The 14,461-nt window shown below is 44.9% G+C and overlaps 1 protein-coding gene across 8 annotated transcripts in view; it reads right to left on the bottom strand.

Annotated features, from left to right (window-relative positions):
• Positions 1-4,864: 4,864 nt before the first annotated feature.
• ptprua (protein tyrosine phosphatase receptor type Ua) overlaps positions 4,865-14,461 on the bottom strand; it is a 219,305-nt gene continuing 209,708 nt past the window's right edge. For 5 of the 8 annotated variants that reach the window (XM_076011676.1, XM_076011677.1, XM_076011679.1 and 2 more), the window contains 5 exons: positions 11,339-11,464; positions 10,348-10,404; positions 9,187-9,344; positions 7,763-7,898; positions 4,865-6,083 (listed from right to left, as the gene is read on the bottom strand). In XM_076011676.1, the coding sequence (XP_075867791.1) occupies positions 6,021-6,083; positions 7,763-7,898; positions 9,187-9,344; positions 10,348-10,404; positions 11,339-11,464 (540 nt within the window). In that variant the 3' untranslated portion in view covers positions 4,865-6,020. The remainder of the gene's footprint in view (positions 6,084-7,762; positions 7,899-9,186; positions 9,345-10,347; positions 10,405-11,338; positions 11,465-14,461) is intronic. The other 3 variants (XM_076011680.1, XM_076011682.1, XM_076011683.1) reach the window with 1 other exon arrangement.

The following is a 14,461-nucleotide window of genomic DNA, read 5'->3' as shown; positions in this document are numbered from 1 at the left end:
ATTCTCTGCGATGACAGTGAAAGAAAAAAAAAAAACACTTCCAAACTCTCGACTTTGAGCTCTGACTCCTTTTTGATTCATCTCAAGTTTGGAGTGTATCTCACTCAAGTCGGGGGGAGGGAGGATAGGGGGCACGAAAGGTCGTTCCAGGCTGAGCTACCTCAAACAACCCCAGAACCAACAAAGAAGAAGATGAAGATGCAGGCCATGTGAACTGCAGCCCACTGGGATAAAGTAGGGGCCATTATCGAGGGGTCATTCTGAAAAATCTGATTAGCTTTCATCACTTCAAAAAAGCATGCAAACTGATTGGGCTTAAATTACAATTAAAGAGAAATAGGTATATTAAGTCTTAATCGCTGAGCCTTCTTTAGTAGAGTTCACTTGCACATGAGTCAATGAATCAATCAAATAGTGTGCACTTTGTGTTTCACTTTAAGACGTACTACTGACTTACTTAAGACTACTCAAGACTCACTATTTTAAATTTACTTAATCACTACATGTGAAATGTACTGTGTGGGCCACCGGGAAAAAGTGTGACTGTTATTGAAGGGTCATTCCACACTGTAAAATCTGATTGGTTATCATTACTGTCAATAAATCATGCAAACTGATTGTACTTAAAATAATAATTAAAGAGAAATAGGTATTGTAAGTCTTACTAGCCAGCCCTTCTTTAGTAGAGTTCACACGCACGAGTTTAAACAATTGAAACAATCGAATAGTGTGTACTTGATCATTTTCTTTACATGTACTATTGACTTAGTTCAAACTACTCAGACTTATTATTTTCAATTTACTGAATGATTGCATATGATTTTGTCTGTGTGCAGGATGCACGACCTCAAACAACCCCTGACCAACCCTCCTCCCCTCCCCTCACCCCCCCCCCCACCCCTCCCTTCCCCTCACCCCCCATCCTTCTCAGCTTATTTTCAGACGAGGAAGAAAGGAAGAAGATGAAGATGCGGGCCATGTGAACTGCGGGCCACTGGGATAAAGCGAGGCCATTATTGACTTGCCCTCGGCCATCACCTCGCATCCTCCCTCCAACTTCAATAGATTATGTTGTGGGTGGGCGGGAGGCCGGTCTCATCATTTTTTTTTCACCCCCTCCGCTCTCCTCCTTTCCCATGATTCCAACAGCGCCACAGGCAACCTGCCTGGTTCTCAGCCTTCCTTTGCCAAACGACATATTTGCCATTAACGGCCGCCTTCGCGGACCTTCCATCATCCGGCCTCGACATAATCAATGGCGACCGTCTCGGCGAATAGGGCATTTCCTTCAAAAACAGAGTTTTATTGTCAGCAGCCCGGCCGTCCGCGGATATTTCCCTTTTTATTTCCGCAGACCCCTGTGAGTCGATTCAGCCACGCAAAGAAACCAGTTGGAGGCGCCGGTGCGCGCTCCTGTTCGGCGCCACCTAATTACAGTAAATGCAAAGCGTCGTCGTGTCAGAGATAAGGCGAATCTGCGTGGAGATAAAGCAAGCTCAAATTGAATCTGCCATCAGTGGGGGGCTGGGTTGTGGGGTTGTATGTGGGAGTGTCGCCAATGTGTCTCTTCTGCCGCACACCTGCACTGGCGGCGCAGAGCCTCATCGAGCCGGGACGGATGCGAGCCCCGTGGTGTGTGTTTGCACAGCTTCTTCCCAGCGCAGAGCACTTGACGCTCCCAACATGCCGCTGCATCCCGCCGGCTTATTTGGCCCTCGAGCGCTTGCATGCAGGATCATGTTCCTCACTGATGGCACAGAGGAGACGGATTTTCAGGTCTTTATGTTGCGTTATGTTAAACCGGTCAGGGAAGCCATGTGGAACATTCCATACATACATCTGGTAAAGAGGAATACTGAAAGATGGGAGGTAGTTGAGCAAACTGTCTACCATGTTCAAGTGCTAAAATATCAGGCTTCATACCAGAGATGCTCAAGTTCAACTGGTGCAAGGGGCAACATCAGCTGTATGACGCATTCTCGACTGGAGGTTCATAATGCGTAAGAGATTGATTTCAAAGGAGAATATGCATCTGTATTTATATATATATGTATATATATATATATATATATATATATATATATATATATATATATGTATATATATGTATATATATATATATGTATACAAATATGAATTTCTCTGAACTCCTTTCTGTATTGACAGCCGGTTATTTTTAGTCTTTTTGCAACCAACATTGGCGGCCCCTGCTGGCCAGACGATAGAATGCAGGTTTTTGTTACTTCCCCATTGTCTTCCTTTTTAAAGCCAGAAACTGCCAATCTTTTCATGCAATCAATGGCTGGGTTGCGTTTGCTTTGGAAACAGGCTCAGTGTTTGCACTTCTTGTATGTGGAATTTATGAGTTAGGTGTGAGCAAAGCTTTCTTTATTTGGTTGTGATGCTCTCTTTGCAGCAGAGCGTGAGCAAGAAAAATCTAACAAAAGGGCAAATCATAAAGGATTCATGTGCTGAAGGGCTGAAGTGACTGCAGGTAACCTCGGACATGAATACTTAGTTATATTGCCCCCTCTCCCCCACTTCATGTGTGGAATGGTCCCATTGATGGCCAGGGATGAACATCAAATGTCATGTGATTAATGAGATCTTCGGGAGAGCTTCGCCTCTGCTTTCCACTGCAGTCAGCCGTCTCCACAGTCTCAGTTACAGCACTTGAGTCGTCTTTTCAACGCAAAACAATGGGCCCTGCCGTAATTACAGCCGCTGTCAGCGTGACAATGAGACAAAGGCAGCGCTCTTTGGGCATCCAGGACCGAAGGAGGAGGTTGAGGCAACAGATCTGAGACGACACAATCTCTTTGCCGCGACGCATGTAGGGGGGTGGGCAATTTCAGTTTTCTGTAATCTGACGTAAACAGATGACAAGGAAAGCGTCATCCCGACGTCTTTGTGCGTTCGGCACAATAGTGATTGTGTTTTTTCATCCGACACACATTGTGTAACTTTTATCGTCTTTCAAATGCACTGCAGAGAGTTCTACTACTCCAGAAATTCAGAGGGAAAACATAATTGGCCATGTTCAGCGATGCAGGAAAACCACACAATAATCTAATGTGGAAAACAGTGTTTTAAGTGGTTGGATAATCTGAATCGTTGTGGAGAGTCGGTAAGAACTCTGTCTTTACCCGGACTGGATGGAAGTCCAAATGCAAAGCTTGTTGACAGTCGAAGGGTTTAATATCCAGTGGAGAATTTGAGCTACAGATGAGCAATGTAGAGAGGAATCTCACCAGCTAATCTAGGACTAAACCAGAGACAAACCTAAGAAGAAAGCGGCATCATTCCCAGCCGAGTTCAAATGGACCATCACCGCCTTAATCTCTTTCAAATCTCTATCTTTAGACGTAGAACCGTGATCCCTAAAACCTCCAATTCTGAGCGTAAACATAAGGAAACAGGAAGGGAAATCCAGGCCTTTTCAACATGGCCTTTGACCTTTTGCAGTGGAACTATTTCTGGAGTTCAATCTTCTTCTTCACGCTTTTAAAATGGTCTGTCATGGTTCTGCGTTCGTCTTTTTTTAAAAAGTGCACTGGCAGCAGAAGCGGGGCCGGGCCACTGATGAGGAGCTAGACTTCGAAAAGAACGGGGGTGGGGTTTGAGGGCGGGGTGTCAAACGGTCAATTGCCAAACACGGCAATGGTGCACAGTAACTGGATGTGACATCGCTCGCAAAAGGCACCACGTGCAGATGAAGTGCACCGGCTCCCTTGATCAATGGATCATCGAGTGTCTCCAATTAAAGAGGTGGCCTGATCCTGGAGGCTCCGTTTGGTGCTAATGATAACGAAAAGTCCATTAAAGTTGCTAATTAAATGATAAGCGTAAATTAAAACACAGGTCAAGTGAGTGAACCGTGGGGATTTTTTTTCTTCCTAAACCAGCTGGATAAGAGCAGTTGGGTGCTGGGGTGGCGCCAAGAGGGAAACTGTCAGCGGCTCCACCGTGACAAACGCGTTAAAAGCTTTAAAATACTTCTGCAAAGAGCAGCTATCAGTGAAATGGTGAAACAGGGTCAGGGGCACTGTTTTAAATAGTTTTACTTCTTGAGACTAAGACAATCTGCACTTCAGTCAAAAAGATCCTGCTTAAAAGTAGTGATGGTGGGTAGTTGGGGAGGACGCATCGACCCAAATATCAATCATTTTGAGAGAAATGTTGCCATGAGTATAAATCCCCGTCAGTGTAATGTGATTGATTTGTTTGGATAGACTATGATGGCTATTTTGTTGGGGAAATAATTTAAGGAGAGTTGCCTCTCTAAACCTGTAAATGTGTGAGTTGATTACAGCGTCGCTTGTTCATTTCCTGGCCTCTTTAAACCATGAACACAGCATTACAGCAACAAAGGCCGGCAAATGAGTGCATCGGGGGGGTTAAGTACCTCATTTGACATTTGGACAGAAGAAAACAGTGGCAGAATAAGATGGAGTTGGAAAATCCATGAAAACTCCAAAACAGCGCCACCACCAGACCGAACTCCACTGACGAGCCAATCTTTCTGTGATTTTCTATTGGCAGGCAGCGTCTTTTTGTTTTTCTAGCATTTTTGCTAAATTGGTTGTGTTCTCGCTGCAAATGGAACGGCTCCAGGGTTGAAATGGAACCGGGCCAGCAACACCTCTTCTCTGCACTCTTGGCTGGGTTTTGTTTTGTTCTGTTCCATGTCGGCGGCGCACTCGTTGAGTTCGCGCATATGTCCAAACAAAGCAATCCGAAGAGGAAATTACCCCTAACCCTAAACGCACGCTTCAGAACGACGCCCCCCAATTAATCCAGGTGTGAAAACACCAAGACGTGGCGGGGGAGGGTGAGGAGAAAAAACAAAAACTCTCAGAAGGCTTGGCTGTTAAGCAACAACATTTTATTTCTCTTCCTGTTTTATACACTATTTAGAAAATAAAACACATTGAATAAATACAAATTTAGAAAGCAGACGAATCTCTTGCCACGTTTTCTCAACGGCTATTCTTGCAGAGCTCTCTCGGCACTAGCGGAGGGAATTTTGCATCACGGGATCCAACCCAAAAAGCAAACTCGGGGCCACACGCTGCGATGAAAAAAAACACATTTAGGACTGACTGGGCATGCAGATGCTGAAGTGGTCCCCCATTTTACAAGACACAGAGAGAATGGATTGGCACACTGATAAAATGTCGAGAACATCTACAAACACACCGGCGGTGGGGTAGGGGGGGGGGTTGGGAACACATCTATATACAGGCAAAAATAAATAAAGAGAAATTAGGTCCAAGACAACTCTACTGTACAGATGTGTCCACCAGGTGACGGCCGACCTCTCCACTCCCGTCGCTCCCGCTTTCCACCTTCAGCTCGTCGGCCCCCTCGCGAGCGATAAGTTCATATATAGTACAGTACGACATGGAATATTCACCGACAGCAGATTGCACCATTTTATACAGTGTTACAAACAAACACAAAAAAACAGGAAAAAAAAAAAAAAAAAGTATCACCCGGTTGGTTGGCGCCAACTGTTAGCTTCCCCTCCGAGTGTTTGTTTTTCCTAGTAAGGCAGGTGGACAGCTGAGCTCTTTGAATCCTGTCGTCGAGGTGGGAACAAAAACAGGGCGTCCGGCTGCCTCGCCAGCGTCGCGTATAAAATGGACTCCAACCCTTGTTTTTTTTTTTCTTTCTTTCGTTTTGTTTTCTTAACGTGTCCTCTGGTTCAGGCGGATGTAAAGTGGCACAAAGGAGTACGGGTCGGAGCCCAGCGCAAAGGGAGAAAAGCAAAAAAACAAAAAACAAAAAAGGGGGTTCGTCAGTAGTATGTTACAAGTCGTCCTGTGGAGCTTTCTCGTTTTTTTCGGTCTTTTATGGCAGACGGCGTTTCGGTCAGGCATGGCGGAGAGACAACCAGAGCTGGATACATGGACTAAGGAGGCAGGAGCAGGAGCAGGGGTCCAGGACGTCCAGGTGGTCTGGGGGGTCCAGGACAGACGCCCTCCGCTCAGTGAGGTGTGAGGCGTCGGGGATTGGTGCTATCTGACTTCCAGGCAGTCCAGGTACTCCTGGGCCAGGTCATAGCAGAAGCGGTACTGCTCCTGGAACAAGAGCAGTTGATTGGCCCGTTGGTATTTCAGGAGTTTACACATTTTGACACATCTTGCAGTTGACTCGCTAATTGTCCGAGGGCCAAATCCACATGGTTCAATGGCTTAACTGTAGCTGCGTTTCCATTACAGTTTTTTGAAAAATGAAAGCGATATTTCTATAATTTCAACAAAGTGCACGACTTTCCATTGAATGGTCCAAAGCGCACAGGCCGTAATTCTCGTCAGATCTCGTCCCGCGAGAAACCCACTTTGAGGAGGATGGAGGTATGAAACATGTTCCGCTTTGGAGCAGCTATTTGAAGTGAACTGATCACGTGATACAGTAAATGCGAAAAAGTGTCTCCACAACGCTTTTGCGAAATACTTCTATATCGATATGTCTGAACAAAACCCCTCATAAGAGTGTCAAAATCTTTTAGCCATATTTGGGAGGTTTTCAAAGTTTAGGTGTTTCCATTACCAGTTCTTTATTGCAATATTGAGGCTTTTTCGCAATTCTAGGGGTGAAAAAAGAGGGAAGCAGAATAGAGACGAAGCAACACAGCCTAGCTGTTGCTAAAGTGATTAGCTGTATGAATGAAACGATCCTGAAAAAACAAAATCCCCCGAAACTAAATTGATGTTTAGAAAAGTTCATGAAGCGTATTTATCAAAATTAGCTTTCCAGCGTCTGTTGTAACAATATGATGAATGCAGTCTCACTTATGCATCAGTAACGTGGAACATTCACAGAGAGAACTGAAGTCAAACTTTGTGTCACGCGAAGTCAAACACAAAGAAAGTGTGGTAATTGTCCTTCCTCTTTGCTGCCCGGGCTGTGCAGAAATGAGCCACATTGTTACGTTGTTTTTGCCTCATCCTTGTTATTTGGTGGTAAAAAATAACGGCACACTTTTCTGGCAAACACACAATGCGGACCACAGTGCCCAGAGTTTTAGCTCAGGATTGATCAGACTAAATTTTCCTTTAGTTCTGCTTCAGTTTTTAGCATTTAGCCATTTCCAGGTTGTTGTTGTTTTATCCTCACAAAAAAGTACAACAGAAGCGAACCCGTGGGACGGATTGGAAATTTGTCAAGTAATGAAAACAACAGGCTCCATTTGAACTCAACTTATCTGTGAAAGCAAACAGCTGTGCTGGTCCAATACACAATTTGCTCCTTGTTTGTCGCTACTCGAAGAAAGATTTACAGGAATGTCTTGCTGTGTTGATATTTCTCTCCATTTTGACCCTAACAGTGCTTTAATATAATATTCAAATACTTCTGAAGTGAAACTGGTACATCATAGGTAGGTCTATTTACAGCAGGCATGAGCAAACTAAGGCCCGGGGGCCATATGCGGCCCGGTGAGCTTTTTAATCTGGCCTGACAAACTCAGAGAAATGACATCAATAGTAATTTATTTCATTAATTCTTTCCATTAATAATCATTTCAACTAAGAGCTAAATACTCTGGGGCTTCAAGGACACATATTTTATTGTCCATTTTCCATAGACATTAAAGCACGTGTTTTCTACGTATCCAATGATGTGTTTTTTTTCTCCTATAAGGCAGCTCATTAAAACACTCCATCCGTCTGCTGCTGCTAGAACCCATTGTGGCCCACCAGTCCCCCAGTCCTAATTGGCAGAACCGGCCACCTCATTTTTTTTCGCAGTTACTCACCATCGTCTCCACCATGTTCGGCTTGGAGTTGCGCAATGTTTTGGCGGCGAAGAACACGTCCGCCACGCTGTGGTGACGAATCATTTCCAGGATCATGGTGCAAGCACAGAAAGTGCCGCTGCGGCCGCCGCCGTTCCTGCCACGCACACGCACACGCACACGCACACGCACACGCACACGGACACAGACACACATTGGAGAAGTGTGAGGACGCGTGACCTAATAAAGACGTGCAGTCAGACAGGCCTCTCGGGGGGGTTCGGGGATGGGAGGGGGGGGGGCTCACGGAGTGAAATGTCACAGTCTGACTGAGCGCGGATCAAGCCCGCTGTCAGAAAAAGGCCAAATGGCAGACGTTGAAGATGAATATCTGAGTAACGTTCTCATTAAAATACGGGAGACGGCGACTTAATCAGATATGAGACGTCTGACACGCCGCCTGACCCCCGGAGATCAGAGGACCCCCGACACGGAGATGGAGATAAACGTAATGGAAAGGAAAGGCGACTCTCCGTTGAAGCGGCTAATGTGAAGTTACTTCCTCTTTGCTCCGGAAACTCGGGAGGTAATGAGATGTATGAACTCTGGCGAGACCATGACGTGAATGCAGAGTCGAGTGGAGTCGGGGCAGTGCGACTAATAATGAGGTTTTCTAGCGTCGTCACACTTTCAAGCAAAAATCATTTTCAAAAAAGGCGCTTTTCAACTTTTGTCTACGTACAAGCGCCAACCTTACTTTATTTTTTTTTGTGAAATAAGGAAGGAAGGACTTCCAATCTTGGTAACACTGTTGCACCCGTAAAATGATGTTTCATTTTATGCTGTCGCTCTCTATGACTGCTGAGATCTTGAAAGAGATCCTGATCTCAACAGGTTTTCTCTGGTTAAGTACTTAAGTATCGGTATTGGTGAATACCAAAACGCAGGTACTCGTACTCTACTCGTTCTGTAACAAAACGTTATTGGTGCATCCCTGGCATTAACAGTGAAACAGGGGTTTAAAAGTTTAAGGCCTTATGGCCATTTCCAGATTTAATCAATTGATTTTGTTGGTCTACTTCTCGACACCAAATAAGATTTGTGAGGTCAACAAAACTCCTAGTTTGAGCTGTCCAGGCCTTGACAAAAGAAGCCTTTGTCTGACTCAGTCTGAAGTGAGAGAACCCCTCCCCCCAAAAAAAATTGTCATATACATACATATAAACTGGTATTTGTGTCATGGTATTGGCACATATTTTACGAATACGTGTAGAGTACTGAACTCCGGTATCGGTGCACCCCTGGTTAATACTGTAAATAAGATTGCTGGTTAACACCAACCAGTGATCTTGCCCATCCATCCACCTTGGCTCCCATCTAAAACATTTCCGGCCGATTCCAGCGTAGAAAGTGGAAATAATAAGATGCACAAAGACAGGACTCACAGGCAGTGGACGACGGTGCGTCCCTCTCCGCACTCCCTCTGCCAGTTGTGGACCTGAGCCAGGAGGCTGAGAAAGGCTTTCTTGGAGTCGGGCACGTCACGGTAGGGGGACCAGCGCAGGAACTGGAAGTGACGCACCACCAGCTGGCCCTCCTGAAGCTGCAACACAACACACGGAGGGGACGGTTTCAGTGGTGCCGTTTGCCCATTAAAATCTGCTGGTTTTTCTATTCCCCCCAACTAAATGGGGGAGATGAAGGAGTGATGTGAGATAAAAGAGTTTCAGCAAGTTTTCTTTGAAAGTGACCAGGATGGACAGAATGAGGAGGAGCAGAGCAAGTTCGATGTTTTGGAGTTACAGAGCAGAGAATATATGGGTAGAAGGATGCTGCTGAGGTTGGAATTAGCAGAGAGGAGATCCAGAGGAGGACCAGAGAGGAGATTTGATGGATGTAGTTAAAGAGGAACATGAAGTTAGTTGGTGTGAGAGAAGATGATGAAGAGGAGGAGACAGTTTGATGGAGGCAGATGATTGGCTGTGGCGGCCCCTGAAGGCAGCAGTACAAAGGATAGGAAGAAGGGGTCAGTGTAAATGATTCAAACAAGTGGAGATAGACCCGCTGAAGATGTGCAGAGAAACCGAAAAAAACATTCAAGATGTGCTCAAGGCTGGAAGGCTGAAAAGTTTTGTTTCCGTCATGCATTCTGGATGTGAGGGCAACTCTCTGATTGACTTTGATGTTTTGATAAAGATCACCGCCCACGCGACAGATCTGAATCTCAACGGGATTGTTCCTAGAAATATATATAAATACATATAATGGGAGGAGCCATTAAATCTGCAGCACGTGTCAACAACAGTAACGCATCAGCTCCTCTGAAGTGCTGCCGTTCCATCCTCTCAAAGTTCAAGCACCAAAGAGTCGCAGAAACCCAACAAAAAGATTATTTCTCTGCATCCTCAGGGATGGGAGGGGGCTGGTTTGATTTCCATGAATGTGAAATAATAAAGTCTTGAATGCAATATCATTTGAGTTGCACTTTTGTATAATCGTAAAAAATGGGACCTTAAAACAGGGATCTCACACTAAACATCTCACAATCCTTCGGCTCAACACTTTCACAGCGCTGTTGCTTGTTCTGACAGGACAAATAAAAGTACCTTTTCGGGACAGAGCCTATCAGTGTCTCGCTCTGTGAGTTCTGTCTCCTCGGAATCCTGCGGAGAAGCCACGTTGGAAGAGTTTCTCATCTGAATTTGAGATATTTGAAGGGAGCCGACGATGGAAACGGGAGCGGGGGAGAGGAGTTGCTAAAAAACTGCTTTATTCTCAATGCTACAAGGGAATTTGGCGGAAGAGCTACTAGGGGAAGGTGGTCCGCTACTGGAGAGAGGACAAGAGGGAGTCATGGGGAGGGACGGCTCGCTGCAGGAGGCGTCTGGAGGAGACTAGTGGGGCTTCTACTGGAGGAGCTGGAGCCTGGCGACCGTACTTACCTCAAGACCCAGGGCAAATACACACTTCCTACAGTCAAACTCAACACACCTGCGTGTTTGTCACAGCGTCACATGACAATAATGAGTCAGTCTAAGAGATGTCTGGTGTGCTCCTGGGCTCATGATGAGATTAACAAGGACGCTTCAGGCAACTTCATTCAAATGAAATGATCAGATGAAGAATCATGGAGTCTGTCAGTGCATCCACTCACTGCAAGGAGGGACTTCCTATGACAATGCACGTTGCTTTTAGCTATATTTTCTGGAATGTCTAAAAGTTACAAAACTAAAAAAAAAATTAAATTTACTTAAATGCACATTAATCTTTGTGAATTATCTGATTCCGCTCAATATCTGCTTTTGTTAATGCCACAGAAATGTATTGTGTTGCCTTTATATCTCTCTCACCTAGATTCTCCCTTCCTCAGTCCTTGTCATGCATATTATTAACATAATAAAACCACTCAACAGGTCGTTCCTGAACCGACCTGAGTGATTCACACTCTACCGATCACAAGCTGTATCTTTGAGAATAAAATCCGTCAGCCAATCATAAAGACATTCAGAACTATTCCTACTTGTCATTATGGCCAGACAGATTATGGCAAATAGAAATAATCTAAGTGACTGAAGCCCTTTGGGCTCGTCCACCCACCCGCGTGATGTTCTGAACCCGGAAGAGGCGGATGATGACGTCGTCGTCAGCCGTCCGGGACAGAAGCTCCACCGTCATGGGGCCGAACTGCTGCAGCCCCGGCTCGGGCCAATACTGCAAACAAGGCTGGAGGAGGGGGAGGAAGGAAGGAAGGAAGGAAGGAAGGAAGGAATCAGTGAGGATAGGAAGGATGGAAGGAAGGAAGAAGGAAGGAAGGAAGGAAGGAATCAGGGAGGACAGGAAGGAAGGAAGGAGGAAAGGAAGGAGGAGGGAGGGAAGGAAGGAAGGAAGGAATCAGAGAGGATAGGAAAAAAGGAAGGAGGGAGGGAAGGAAGGTAGGAAGGATAGAAGGGAGTGAAGAAGGGGGAATGAAAGAAGGAAGGAAAGGAAGGCAGGAAGGAAAGTGGAAAGGAAAGAAGGAAAGAAAGAAGGAAAACAGGTCATTAGTCCACGTTCACTGTCAAACAGGACAAATTATAACATCACCAAGGCGGCGACGGTGAAGCCCCTTTGATGACAGGGTCCGTTATTATCGGGGCCGTTGTGACGGTAAATTAGATGAAACGTCACAAAACAACAATGGGGGGAAAAAGAAATAATGAAAAAAACTGCTGATGGCCGGAAGCCGCCCCCCTGCGTAAGCCGCGGTCACCCGGCTCTGCATTATTCATGAGCGCAAAATCATTACCGTTAGCACATTATAATTTAATAGAGGAGGAGACCTTGGCTATGCCTGGGAGAGAGGAAGAGGAAGTTTGCCAGGAGGTGCAGGGACTCACAAAATAAAGAAAGAAAGACAAGGTCTCCCAACGGACACGTCCCCACCCGCTGATTGTGAGGTAAATTAGAAAAAATAAATAAATTAGCCTGAGCAAACGCCCTGTTTTCCCAGGACATGTCCTGTTTTCACATCCTGTCCTGCGTGTCCTGTTTTCCTTTTTTCATAAGGTGATGAAAATGCTCTGCTTTTCATTGTTTTTTCATGAAAGAAGTCTGTTTTTTTATTTTTTATTTCCATCTTTGCGTTGAGAACTTACTTTCCGTAAGTTTGATTTGCTAAAATAGCATATTACTTATTATTATTTCCTTTCATTTTTTTCCAGTAACATTTGAAAAGACAGCAATTATTTTCTGACGTGCAAGTTTCTAATGCAGAAGAGACATCACATCTGTCATCATTTTTCTTTTCCCATTCCTGAGTTTTTATTTCTGCACCTTTGAAACTTGTCAAAGATATATTGTGAACATGTCAAGAAGCCTGAATGACTAAATTGTCTTTGTCGTAAGAAATATAACAATTTCTTATCCATACAGAGGAGCCATACCTGTAATTCTCAGTTAGTATAAGGTTAAGTTGTTGCAACTGGACTGCTTTTTTTTTGGCTTCTTCAGTTCTTTTTTAAAACTCAAGGCGCCTTTCGGATGAGAGAAGAAGTGTCTTAAAAATAGCAAAACTAGCCAAGTTGCCTCAACTTAACCCTTCTACATCATCCATCCATCCATCCATCCATCCATCCATCCATTTCTAATCCCGCTTCTTCCTAAACAAGTGGCCAGTTCATCAAAGGGCCACATCGGGGACAAACAACCATTTGCATTCACATACACACCTAAAACAAAGCAACCTTAACCCCAAACCTAACCCTAATGCTAACCCTAACCCTAACTGTAACCCTAAACTTTGAGTATTATTTAACTGCAATGATATGAGTACGTCACTGCAGGGCCAAGTGTCCTGGTTGTCCGTCATCAAAATATTTTCTCCTTCAAGCAAGTAAAATAAATAAATAACCGAAAGCAGACTCTTACACATGCAGATGTTTTCCTGCCGGCTGCTCGGGGGTTTAAAAGACCTCGGGACTAAAAGGACGCGGCGGCGGCGGCATTTCAGAATGACGGACGGAGGGGCATTAACAGGTGACATTGGGCAGGAGGCGAGATAAATATTTATACGCCTCAGACAGGAGGCTGATTCAAGTCGGGGTCCGTCGGGAGGCAAACTGTTAATCCGATGGCGGCGGCGGTGGGAGCGATAGGGGGGAGGACAGACAGAAGGCGGTTGGCGGCGGCGTCAGGAGGGAATCTGACGTGACAACGGGGCGATAGGGAGGACGGCGGAGAACAGGCCGGGCGGATGTGGCGGGGGGGCGGGGGGGGGAACGATAAGGACACGCGAATGCCACAGCAGACGGGGCGTAAATTAAAGGAGGCGCAGCGGCGGGAGTGGCGGCGGAAGGGCCTCACCGCGTGTCAAATCGACAAGTTTGTTTAGGCAAATTGCATGTTTTTGATTAAAAAATGTTGAATTAGTTTATAAAAACCCATCATCTCACACAGTAAATACCAAGAAGCCACCTTGGGCTCGGGTTCGCCTAAATTATTGTACAAGCTGAATGAAGTTAATTGTGTCTAATTGTGTCTTCATAAGGTATATACATATTATTATTATAAGCATTTTTCTTTTCTGACAGACACGTGGCTATTTTACAATGTTCATCGTGCGACCTGAAGAAGACGGAAGCTGCCGTGGAAACAGCCCGTCTTATTAAAGAAAGCGCTGCAGAACGAGTAAAGTACGAGCACTTGCATTTCAGAACTCGCCGATACACATACGGAGTACTTGATAAGGCTATAACACATTATAGAATTAGTTTGATTCCAATTTTTTTTAATATATATTTTCATCATTGCATGGATTTCCACAAGATTATTTCTCTTACTATTTTTTTTTGTTGCATGTGCTAGAATCAAAACTTGCTTGACTCTAGCTTGCATTTCAAAAAAAACCTGTGAGCGCAAATGCAAATTAGCTGCTAATGTGGAAAAGGAAATAAGCCAAACAATATTTTGTGATGGACACGGGGAACGACGAGCTCCATACCAGCAGGAACTTGGCACGGACGCCGAAGCTGTTTATCATGTTTCCCTCATTTGCATCTTTCAATGCCAAACAAAAGTATGAAAAATAAAACAAAATTCTGACAATAATAAATAAACAAAATATTGCAATTTAGTTTTTTTACTTATTCCAGGAAAGGATTTCAGTGGAACATCAACCCATTTGGGGGGGGGGGGGGGGGGGGAATTACCAGTCCAGCTTAAATTGTGTAAAAGGCTTTCCAT

The sequence above is a fragment of the Nelusetta ayraudi genome, unplaced genomic scaffold (genome assembly GCF_046127955.1).
Source record: "Nelusetta ayraudi isolate G7.1 ecotype Tasmania unplaced genomic scaffold, CSIRO-AGI_Nayr_v1 ptg000135l, whole genome shotgun sequence".
Taxonomy (NCBI): domain Eukaryota; kingdom Metazoa; phylum Chordata; class Actinopteri; order Tetraodontiformes; family Monacanthidae; genus Nelusetta; species Nelusetta ayraudi.
Note: the sequence above shows the minus strand (reverse complement) of the source record. Positions and strands in the feature narration are given on the sequence as shown.